Here is a 12,663-nt window from a genome sequence, read left to right as displayed (position 1 = left end):
AGATATGCACCGAATTCATAACTACTTATATATCCTCAAATGTTTGACATGAAATAAAAAAATATTTTGGAATAGTAAATACTTTGGAATAGAGAGCCAGCTTGATGTAGCAGTTAAAGGCGCCAGAGACTGTAACCCAGGAGACTAAGTCTCACCGCAGGCACAAAGCCAGCTAGGTGATTTGGGGCCAGTCTCTCTCTTTCAGCCCTAGGGAGAAAGCAATGGCAAACCACTTCTGAAAATCTTGCCAAGAAAGCTGAATGGAGTTGTCCAAACTGATTTGAAGGCTCCACAAAATAATAATAATAATAATAATAATAATAATAATAATAATAATAATAGATGATGATGATGATGATGATGATGATGATGATAAAGGCACTGAAAATAATTCTTTAAAATAATTCTAAATTGTTCAAATGAGGCTGCTGGAAATGTTAGCATCTTTGATGGTTGCAGGGACAAAGCAGTGCCAGTTTACAAAAAGTTTGTACACACTGCATTTTTCGAAGCCAGCTTAGCACGATGGTGTACAAAAATGCAGAACTACACTACCGTGGAAAGGAGTATTTTGTAGGAGATAGAGACTACATTTTAAAAAGCAACACATATGCCTTTCTAGGGGCAGGGCGGCCGCTAGAAATAATTGGTCCCTGCCACCAATTCTGCTCACCCCCACTCCGCTCATTTGTCACCCCTGCCAGCGCTGGGGGGTAGTATAGGCTGCGGTAAAAGGCTGCGCTACATCGAGCAGCACGCGTGAGAAGCCAGGGCCAGGCTGATCCCGTACAGTAGCAGTGAGCTTCTAGCCAGCAATCACGCCCCGTGCTGTCTCGCCGCCGCCGCCGCCTCCTCTCCCCGCTGATGGGGGCAATCGATCGGACACCCCTGCTCGGGATGCGGTGGTCCAGTCCCGCCCGCAGTTGCTGTTGGCTTTATCTAAGTCAGCAGAGGGCGCTCCATGCTGAGCAGAGGGGTGGGTTTAGGGGCGGAGGGCCGAGTATGAGGTAATGGTGGGAGGAGCCAGGGGAGGGAGCGCGAGACGTCGCGTTCCTGGGGCAGCTCGTGCTGCGGCTTCTCTTCCAAATCCTTGCAAATGCAGGGAAGTTGTAACGGCGGGCGAGGCTACAAGGGGCAGGAGACAGGAGCTTGGGCTGCGTGCAATGGGTTGTTTCTTAGCTGAGGGCAGGGGGCAACGCGCCGGGCGGAGATTTGCATTTCTCCTGCTGTGTCGAGAAAAACCCACTCACCCAGATTCCTCATAGAAAGAAGAAGGCATAAAAGCAACAGGGAGGTGGAGCTGGAGCGATTGCTGCATCTGCTGCACAGGGAAGCGGGGGGGACCCAAAAACTAGAGCATGAAATTCCTAGAAGGGTTTGTCCAAAAGAACCCCTCGTGCAACTGCAGAGAAAAGGGGAAAAAGAGTAGGAGTATATGCAACTGGTGCAACTGAGTCACCCTTCTGCCGTAGCAATAGGCAAATTCCCCTCCGAGACACTTTACGGAGCAAATGACGGAACCTGCTTTTCCAGCTTGCTGACTGGACGGGTTTTCTTGTTAATTTTTAAATGCATGCGTTTCACAGGCAACGAGGCAAGACTACTGAATTTGGTTGGAAATATGAAAGCTTTAGAAGGCTTTTAAGTCTCTTTCCATGAAATAGTACCCCAAAGACTTGATTTTTTTACCCGACAAGATCCAAAATCCTAGCTGCACAAAAGCGGGCGAGAGAAAGAAACAATTCAAAAAAAGAAAATCTGGAACGGGTCCAAGGAGCGAGCAGCCAGCCAGCCCGTAGGCGTGACGTTGCAGAGTTTAAAGGGGGTAGATGAGACCCGTCGGACGCTGATCGGACGAAGAGGGGTGCCGGAGGTGCCTGGACTCGGTGGCTCTCTTGGAAGAGACCGCTGAAGAGCAAGGGCAAAGAAATGCTGCTGGCTTCCGCCGTTGTGGTCTGGGAATGGCTGAACGAGCACGGTCGCTGGAGACCCTACAGTGCGGCCGTGAGCCACCACATCGAGGCGGTGATCAGGGCCGGGCCGAGAGCTGGGGGGAGCGTCGTTCTGGGCCAGGTGGACAACAGGCTCTCGCCGTATATCATTGATCTCCAGTCCATGCACCAGTTCCGCCAGGACACGGGTGAGTTTGGCCCCGCATCTTCCCGGCGCCTCCCCGACCACGTTGCTGCGATTTTGTCCCTTCCTGTCCGGACCCATCTCCCTGGTCATAGGTCCTTTCCCTGTCGTGATCGGCGACCAAAGGAGGGGCGTATCTTCGTTTGGGAGACCTTTTTTTTTAATAAAAAAAACAAGGCATATAAAAAGTCCGCCGGGATTAAGTTTCATTGCGATTGCACAGCCCCATTTTATTAAACATTGGCATTTGGGGGAGTTCTGATATGCAGAGAGGGAAATGAGATGGGACAGGACAGGACAGGGGGAGATTTATGGGAATATTGAGATTTGGCAATTCTAGAAAAGGATTTGGAGATGGAATACGGTGGAGCTGACATCATGTACTACGAGCTCCCAAATCCTGTTGCCATTGCCAAAAAAAAGGAAGGTGGGGAGGGGAGCTTAAGTAGATGGGCTTCTTTGGGATGAAAAAGACAAATAGTTCTCTCAGTATTTGTCTTTCCAATTCTTTATACTGGGCAAACCCTGTCTCTGCTTAATAGTGGTGCCTGTTGTAGCGTGTACAAGTTCAGATAACACTGTTCTGCAGTGAACATGTCAGTGTTCTCAAATGCCTGGTAAAGGTGTGTGAGCAACCATATATTTGTTCACCTGCAAGGAGCAGAATATGCAGATGTGAAATGTCAAAGGCTAGTGTGAAAAGAGGTACTTGGAACCAGTGCTCCTTTGGAAGTTACTACCAAGTAAACCTGCATAGAATTTGGCTGTGTGTGTCTTATACCATGAGGCAAAATACAGCTGTGTGTATATGTGCCAGCCAGAAGAGGAGCATGAAAAAAAACGCTTGGTAAATAATATGTGGTATTATGTAATGTGGTATGATTTTGTAGAAGTTCAAGCAGCAAATCAAACCTGCAGTTTAAACAGAGACTCCTGGACACATTTTGAGGAATATTGCATAAATATGAATAAAAAGCTTTGTGACTCTACTTTTATTTTATTAACTGATCTGAGGTAAATTAACACACACATACTGCTGAAACTATAATCACGGGCTGAAAGGCAGGATCAACGAATTGCTTACCAAGAGAGGTTGAGAATAAAGATGAGTAAAAGGTTGCTATAGAAGAGCAACAGATCCAGCTGATATTATCCTGGATGTGTATTTTTGAAGGTACTTATCTTACTTCTCCCTTAAACTTTGTAGAAACAGAGAGAGGGGAGGGACCGATTTCTGTGGGTTAGTGTGAGTTACAGGTAGGTTTTTTCTAGAATTATTGTTGATTCATAACTAGACCCATATGCTGACATCTAATATTCTGCATGGAGATTGTCAAGTAGAAGAAAAATGGGCTGTCAGCTGGGAAAACCGAAAGAAAACCCCAAGCTAAAATGATAGCAACTATTTGGGTGATATTGTGAAAATCACGCCAGGAGTTGAAGGTCTGGAGACTGGTGGAGTGTGGGCAGTGCGTGGTTGCTCCCCCCCCCCCCCCGATTCCTCCACTGTCCTTTTCTTTAGTATCTGGATTAAGCAGTTTGCCAGGACCTGAATGCCTCTCGTGACATGCTCCTGAGATCCTGTCAGTGAAGCAGTTGCAGTCTCATGGCTAGAAGAACCAGGTGTAGGTGTGGAGCTGTCTGCTGACAAGAGGAAACACCCTGGGAAAACCATTGGCCTCCTTAGCTGGGAATCCCGTTTGCTCCTGCCAGTGAGCTCATTTGAAGAAGGGAGATAGTGATTGGATCAGGAGAAGAGTTGGGAGGAGATAGCAGGTGAATCAGACCATCATTGTGCAGAGGAAAAAGCCTCCTGCTACAGTGTATGGTGCAGCCGGCTGAAGGTGGAATAGGCTGGCACTGAGCGAGCAGAAGAAAGAAGAACTGTATGGAAGCTTAGTGTGCAAACAGGACTATTTTAAGGGAGGATACCGAAACCCAGCAGAGGCAGACAAAGTTGATCAAAGGAAAATGGGCAAGGGAACTTTCCAGTTTCTTGTAGGAGCCCAAGATTTTGCAGAGTCAAGGCATACTAAAGATGTAGAACCAGTTTTTTACTTCTCAGTGCACATCCAAAAGCTGGAAATATTAACACGTGCTCTCTCAGATAGTGTTAAAAAGGATAAATAAGATGTAAGTAGTAATTCATCAGATGTTTGTTTGGTCTGAACACATCATCCCTGAGTCTGGCCCTGCTGAAGTGCATCATTCGTCCTGCCTTCTAAAAATACAAGAGCATTTTGTCGTGCCTTTATTTTACAGTAAATATTTCTTTTAAATGTCACCAGAACAGATTTTGTTTCCATGTAATAGGAGTCAAATAGGAGCTTATATATATTTTTGTGTTTGTATGAGGGTGCGTGCGCGTGTGTGTATATATATATTCATATATATTCATATTCTGGCTGGCTGGGAACGATGGGAATTGAAAGCACTGGATTACAGAAGACAGCTTTAAAGACTATCAAATTGATTGCAGCCGAAGCCCTTATAAACTAGGGCTTGTTTCATTCCATTATTTATGTGTACCTTACTTTTTGACAACAATAAAGTAGAAGACACTAATACTGGATGAAATGCTGTCACAATCATAACCTTTATGAAGCACAGCAATGTGAATATTAACTGTGGCTGTTGGAAAAATAGGTGGGAGAGGCATTTCGTACTTGAGTACTCATCTGTAGGATGAGCAAGATTTGTGCTAAGTCTTGAATTTGTCCATACTGAGCCTCAAGTGTGCTATGGAGGTCAGGTTCTGATCAGATACTTTTTCCAGCTGCTCTGAGCATTAGTGACCAGTCCTGGCTTCACTGATTAGTTGAGTACTGACAGGTCACTGGTAGTCTCTCCTGCCCTTTGATTATTAGGACAGGACTCCAAATTATTTAGGATTTCGTCTTTCCTCCCTCTCACTGTTATACTTCTATGGGAAGGAGTTAGCTCTCCTCGGTTCCATTCATTCCCAGTACTGCAGATAGTTGTGAGAAGTATTCTGCCTAATGTCCACTCCTTTCACCAAGCAAGCCAGATTTCCTTCTCCGAAGATCACATATTTCTCCAGAAGTTTAGCTCTACCTCATATGATTAGACTGTGAGTAGGAACAGTCTCTTAACAGTTGCCCAGATCTGCTGACTGAGCCTTTCTGCACTTGAATGTAAGAACCAGGCTTACAGATTGAATCTTCAGCTGCTGTAAAGATAGGTTGGGAGGCCCTTTCTCTGCAGACCAACTCCAGCTCAGATACAGCTTAATATATTGGATAGCTTCACATACTCAAAGAAAGTAGGGTGTGAGAAAGTAGTGTGTGAGGTATTTCCACTGCATGTCCTTCTTACAGTTAATGGTAGCTTGATAGCCTACTCCCAAACTGGTGCTTAGATTCCTGTTAATCACATACCTCCCAGTCGAATACACTCCATGGTTGGTGTGTTATAGCAGAGATGAATTAATATAAATTCTCAGAGTGGTTCATTATCCTCTCTACAAGTACAGCCCTTGTGCTCAGCCGCATTGTGAGGGACTAACAGCCTCCTCACTGCCTTTCAAAAGTTCATTTTATCTAAATTCACTTGGAGGCAGTGAAGTGGGGAATGCAAAACTAAAGAAGTTCAAGGACCAAAGAACAATTAGGATGAGCCGCAAAATTCTTTTAAGCAACTAATGAGACAAATGGATCTCTAGATGAGTTAAAGTTAATGGTGCATTAAAGAAAGGCCGTGAAATTGCACAACCATTGAATAAAATCCCTGCATCCATCTAGAGTGCAGAAGAGGTAGGACAGATGCCATTATCTGAGATTATTGAATATTACCAAAGGATTAAATCAAAGAAATAAAAGCAACTTGCAGACAGCATCCATGCTGTTCAGTCAATGAAGTTCTAAGCCAGCTGCCTGCCTGTAGCCATGAGGCAGAAGCACCAGATATCCTGCCTTCCTGTTCAGTTTGCATCCAAATGTGAAATATTGCTGGTGACCTATTACCTTCAAGTGCTGTTGAATTTTGTGCTGAGGGGCTAATGCCCTGCAAAATTAAGTCCTGATCCATTGGAGCCAAATATAAGCCATTTTTCTCTAACCAGTAATTCTGTACTGCGACACCATGATTTAGTGCAAAAGAAGTATAAGGAGATTCTGGGTTTAGTTTTGATCCATGGAATTGGGGGTGAGCAGCACTATAGGTAAAATTAACTTACAAAGATAAAGTCTTCCTGATTTTGGAAAAGAATCTCACTGGTCTTTCAGGGTCTTTCCTAAGTGTCAAGCAAGATATTGAATAGTAATCCAAAAGCTAGGATGCTAGCAGAGTTAAAAAGGTTTTGCCCAGAAAAAAAAGAGAACAAAAAAGACTGTCAAAAGGAACATGGAGAATATTAATAAAATATTATTTTATTATAAAATTAATACAGTAAGACCAACAGTTGAAAAATATTTAAATATACCAGATGTGGTTGATCAATAATGAAGTTAAAGAAGGAGGTTGTAGAAAAGCCACATGAGTTATTTATGACTGGCTTTGCTCAAAAAGTATTTGAATGGATATTTTAAGCAGATGGGTGTAACTACAGGTATGTTTTTAAGTTCTCAGAATTCTCTGATGCAGCTGCAGTCAAACCAATTAATCTTAGTTAAAATACAAAACCAGTATAAAGGGCAATATGACGCCAGCCAATGTTAATTAGTTGCTTCAAACAACAGGTATCAGTCTTGAGGGGAAAACAGTACTCTAAAAAGAAAGGCTTTTCACAGTCTTTCTGAACACAACTAGGGCTCTGATCTTGCAGGCCCCATCTACTGAAACGAGGTGTGCCGTGGCCCTGAAGGTCTTCGTGGCGGTAGCCTCCACTTGGGTGCTGCGGATCCTCCTGCTGCCCCTCGGGGACCCGTCTCTCTGCCTGCATGTAGTGAACTTGAGGAGGTCCTGGATCTTTCCTCCTCCAGTTCTACCCCTTCTACCATCCAGAAGGTTTTTATTTTTCACCACTCCCTTGCTACCCCAGATGTTGGGAACAACTTGGAAAACCACCTGTGTGATGACACATTTTGTATTTTCACACAGAAGTAATGTTTGGTATGCAGTTAAAGCACAAACACGTGATGTTTTTGGCAGCCAGGAGCTGCACTTTGGGGAGTAATTGTTGAGCTTCTGAGTCATAGACAGTTTCACAGTGAGGTTGCCTGAGTGGACAAGGGTGAATTTGGGGGCATAATTTTGCACACCAATGTTAGCCCTTGACTATGTTTTTAAAAAGCAAAAAATCAGGCTACTGCAAATAATTTTAGTGTTGAAGTTCAATAGTTCCATCCTGGGGATGGGGGCTGGAAAGGCTACAAAAATGAACATGGGGCGAACTTCCACTGGCTCTGGTTGCCACCCCTGAGCTAAAGCATTATAAAGCAGGCTTAACAGCTGTGGGTGTGTGGTAAGCTTTGTGGTGCCATTGCTGTTTGGAGTATAAATGCTACACATCCCCACCTCAGATTCTGACTCTGGTATTGCAGTGGTGTTTGTTCTCTTGTTGATTAAGAAATTGGGTGGCTATTACTTATTCAAAGCTTAGCATCAGCACAAATGGAATAGTTTTAGACACATCTGTTTCTGCCCGCCGAAGGCCATCTGTAAGCCTTCATTTGTCTGCAGAATTCCTTCCCAAGGAAAGAAGGGCTGTCCTCTTCTATGCCATCTTTTAGGCAAGCATTTAGCACATTTTGCTTCGGTCGAGCCATTCGTTTCTTTGATAATGTTAGGCAAGTTTTCTTTCTTAATGTGCTTTACTCTGTATTTAGTGCTCCATAATAGTATAAATTGTAGAAATGTCAATGTAAATCAACTTTGAAGTCCTTATAATATAAATTTAAGTACATTGTATGTCAGCCTTCTTTCCCCACAATATGGGGGCATGACGCTGGCCTATATTGTAAAAAAATTAGAAAGTTTAACATTTGTATGAAAAATTGTGGATGCAGTAAAAGAGCTCTATTGCTATTACTGTATACCTGTACGGTGAGATAATGCCATTTCCTTTTCCTGGAACACACCACTTTGTTCTGACTTCCAACACTTACAGTAACCAGTGTGTGACTGAGATAGACATCCCCTGTTAGTTGTTTTTGATATGTGGTGATCATAACATGAATTTAGGTAAGCCTTTTCTTAAAAAGCTATTGATGCTTGAGGCCATCCAAGTCTTTTGGTAATTAATTCTGTACATTGGAAATATTTGGTTGGTCGTGCTACTGCTGACCAGTTTTCATTGGATCATATTAAGCAAATTTTGGGCAGATGGGCTGGGGAGGGAGTGGGTAAAAAGGACATATATTATAGGAATAATTTTATCTGCATTCCTGTTTTTCTTAGCAGTAATGAGTTTGTGAAACACTACCCTGCTCTTCTAGAGGTTTTGCTAGTCCCTTGAAGAGAGAATTTGGTGGACAACAATTACTAACATAAACAGTTCAGCCTTTGGCCAGCATTTGGTTGAAGATAGCTGCATATTTGAATAGATGTGTGTTGTATATCTGTACAAATCATCTAGCATTCCAGATACTCCATTGCACAACTTGGCTCATTTCATGATGATAAGGCTATTGCAGGATTCCTCCCTTAGAAAAACTCTAAAGATTGCACTGAGCAAAGGGACTTTTCTTCCCCTGAAAGAATAATTAGCATGCACACCAAATCCTTGTCTGTGTGGAGGTATTGTAGGTCTACTCATTGCCCACCCCTTTCCCAAACTCATTCCTCGAATAAAAGCTTTGTCCATATACTCTGACCTTATCCACTGGTTGCCACAGTGATAATAGCAATGTGTCTGCCTGTCCTTCCACCTTCTAGGCTGAATTTGCTGAAACCAAATCAAACTTATTTTGAAGTCTGATGTCGTCCCATCTTGGCAATAGAGCCAGTGGGTCAGGAAAGAAAGTGGAACCGGCTGCAGCTCTGTCTATAAACCCTTTGTCAGCTCTGAGACAGGCAGAGATTAATGTTTGCTTTGCTCTTGGAAAAAGAAAGGCTGAAAAGAATACCAACACCAACATGTTGCCATCAAGCTTAGGGGGTCCCCAGAGTTAGGAGAGCCATTCGTTTGCCTGGAGAAATGAAAGAGGAAATAATTTTCATCTATTGTGCTTAGAGTTTTACCTAGTGCCCCAATGCTTTCTCAGAGTGCTCTACAGTTTGTACTCACAGCAATGGTGAAGTCATTATTATTCCTCTTTTGCAAAGACAGGTCTGAGAGGCCAGTGGACTATTAAATAACATGTTACATTTTTTGTGAACATTCCTGGACAGGCTCATCAGATTGCGCAACTTGCTGAATCCTTGTAAGCCATTTTTTCCCCCTTCCTAGATGGATGAAAAATTAACCCAAGCCAAAGTTTCTCTACAGATACATGCATTTTTTAGTGAATCCAACCATACTGGATAGACTGGATGTGTCATAAATGCATACTGTATCCAAACCAGTTTTTTTATATGACAAGTATATATCCCCACCCTTCCTCCCAGAATTTAAGTCAGCACTTAGGAGGTTCACCTGCTTTGTTCTCATATTAAGCTTATGCGTTTAGTCTGAGACTGAGTGATTGGTCTAAGATATCAGTTGGTTTAAGATTGAGTTGAACTTTGAATTGAAATTTGTGTGCTTCAAAATAATACTTGTTAATGCATTACTGTCCAGTGGTTCTCCGCTGTCAGATAAGATGATGATGGATTTCTTGTTTGTTTTTTGGGTTGGTGTAGAACTTAGAGCTTGATTTATTTAAAACTTCAAAGTAGAAGAGTTGATTAATATTTAATTCTTTGCAGTAGAGAAAGTATCCAATTCCCTATAAACATCCTTACTTGCTCTGGAATTAAAAACATAAAACTGCATCCTGCCCTCAGATGCAAAAACGTGATAATTGAATAGTTGGCCAAGGTAGAGGAGGCAATAAGAGACCTTGGACAAAACTGTTAAAAGAATGTATTTGCATATGTGGGTTTTGTGGTAAGTATATGTTCCATAAAGGCCTCCCAACTTTTTTATTTTTATTTTTTTTAGTAAGAATTGGCTTCTGTATTATTAGATATCAGGTGGAGACTACTAGAAACAATCTTCTGTATATACTTTCCCACCCAGCTGAGATATAATGTTGCTCTTCTTTTTCCTTGTTCCTCCTCTTCATATGCAGTATCTCCACATCAGTAGCAGCTCTACAGGTGTGAGAAGAATAAGCTGTCACACATAAGCTGTGACTAATCCTATTAGATCTAAGTCTGTTGAGAGCTATACCTCAGCTTTGTGGGCTCAGTCCCATCCCCTCCATCTTTTGCTCTTTTGAGGAAACACTCAAATAACCAGGGGAGAAGGGAAAAATTGATTCATGTGTTAAATGAGAACTTACCCATTTCACATGTTCAAACTCCCTTGCATGCTGATTATCTCTCCTGTTCCAAATTTTGCAGTATTGTTTGCAGCTTTAAAAATGGATCCAAAATACAAGTAACAGAGAAGAGTGCACACAAAATTGTGTATTTATACATGCCTGTAAACATGTGTATTAGGAAAAAAATACAAAGGTCATTTAAATGTGCATAAAAATACATTAAAAAATTCAGATGTACTTTTAAAAAATAGCACACGGATAGAGAAACAGGAGAGGATAAATAGAACAGTCAAAAAATGAACAAAAATAAGTCTAATAGAACCATGATCTTGTTTAGAGATAGATAAAGCTAACGAATTACTCCCAAATGGTTCTGGTCTCTCAGTCAGCTACACAAATCAATACTTTTATTCTACATTGTAGATCTATTTTATCAACTTCGTATGCTGCCACGGTCCAGGATCGTGCATGATTCCCTGCAATATGTGCTTACAGGATAGATACTGAGTGAAAAAACAAATTTTCCACATATTACTGTGTCATGTGAATATGGACAGCATGCAGATACAATCTTCTCTCTCTCTCTCTCTCTCTCTCTCTCTCTCCCTCCTTTCCCCTCTTGTATGAACATTGTTTCTTGCCTTGATAAACTCAAGGCAGTCTGATGACATTTGCCTAACCTAAATTCAGTGAGGAAGGTGCCCTTAATTTAAGGGGAACATAATCAACTGGTTTTTCACTCCTTCCTTAAAACCCTTTCAGTGTTGATAGTGCATTAATGATAGTGCATTAAATAGCCATTAGAAGTGGAGTAATTATGTATGTGAATATAGTATAGGCTAGATCCTACTCAGGATGAATGCAGAAGTTCAGTTCCTAAGGATATCAGCAAACTTTAACAGAAAGGATCCTCAGATCCTTTAAGCTAGAATGCTGTGAGGCCGCCTTGGGAGAGGATGGGCTGAAGGCGCCTTACACCCAAGTTGCCTTGTTGAATGAGCTATTGTTCTGGGTGACTTCCCTCTTCTCCTTCCCCAGTTGCTATGAATGTTGTTGTTTGGGGTCATTAAGGAGTTCTGATGGTAAAGAGGCCATGACCCTGGCAGGGTCTCAATAGCCATTGTCCCTTTTCTTTCCTTCTTGAATGGCTGATGGTCTGTCTCAGAATTACTCAGGGAGGGAGAATGGAGGGAGGATTTTCCCACAACACTGATGGATGAAGCAGGATGGGCCAGATGCAGAAATTGCAACACCCACTCCTCCACCCCCAAATCTGCTGGTTCCATCCCCTTCTGGTGATGGATTATCCTACATTATAGACTCTGTGCAGTAGTACAGTGGCTTGGCTTGCAGAGTATGCTTTCCCATTGTAATACCTGTTTCTTAAAAGTCGGCCTCCCTACATAATTGCCCCAGGAACATTTTGATGGGATTTTATTTAGTTAAAACCTAATGAGTGAAGGATTTTTTTTCAGAAATCAGAAATGGGGTGAGGGTTAGAAATGCTCGGGTTTTAGTTATGGAAAATTATCTACATTGATACACTGATTATCTACATTGAGAGCCAGCTTGGTGTGGTAGTTGAGGAGCTGCACAGAAATGGGAGACCTTGAGTTCTGTCCCCCCTTAGGCACAGAAGCTGGCTGGATGACTTTGGGCCAGTCATTCTCCCTCAGCCTGATCCACCTCTCAGGTGTGGTTATGGGGAAATGTTGAGTTGTACAAATCAAAGTGGGATATAAATCTAATAAATCCATATATTAATTCACGTCTTTCTTCAGCCATCTCAGCAGTACATTTTTCAAGCATTTTTTCACGGAATGGGGACTAATCACAACAGCATTGCTCTTTTGAACTGTATTTTGCATTTATTGCTAAGACGTAAAACATTTCATGTAATTCAGAATTAAACTACAACAATCAGAATAAATTTTTCAGGTTTATCCTTTCCTTGTTATTGTTTGATCACTACTAATTCATACTCTTCAGCCATCTGCAACAGGCACCTGTTCCTAGTGCTAGTTAACAGGGTTCCATTATTCTGTAGCACAGACATAATTTCTGAAACTATTTTTCTGTTTTAAAAAAAATGGGACTCAAATCAACATAGAGCTATAGATCTACTTTTATTTGGAATTACACATCTGAAAATGATTTAGTA

General features: G+C 42.1%; 1 protein-coding gene across 1 annotated transcript in view; it reads left to right on the top strand.

Annotated features, from left to right (window-relative positions):
- The first annotated feature begins 1,075 nt into the window (after window positions 1-1,075).
- Window positions 1,076-12,663, top strand: part of DTX4 (deltex E3 ubiquitin ligase 4) — a 33,773-nt gene continuing 22,185 nt past the window's right edge. Inside the window, exon 1 of the mRNA XM_007440211.4 lies at window positions 1,076-2,140. Within this exon, the coding sequence (XP_007440273.1) occupies window positions 1,930-2,140 (211 nt within the window). The 5' untranslated portion in view covers window positions 1,076-1,929. The remainder of the gene's footprint in view (window positions 2,141-12,663) is intronic.

This window comes from Python bivittatus, unplaced genomic scaffold (assembly GCF_059951505.1).
Source record: "Python bivittatus isolate LINGU-HERP-01145 unplaced genomic scaffold, Pbiv_v1 ctg000480_np1212, whole genome shotgun sequence".
Lineage (NCBI taxonomy): Eukaryota > Metazoa > Chordata > Lepidosauria > Squamata > Pythonidae > Python > Python bivittatus.
The sequence above is the reverse complement of the archived record's forward strand: the minus strand, read 5'-3'. Positions and strand labels throughout refer to the sequence as shown.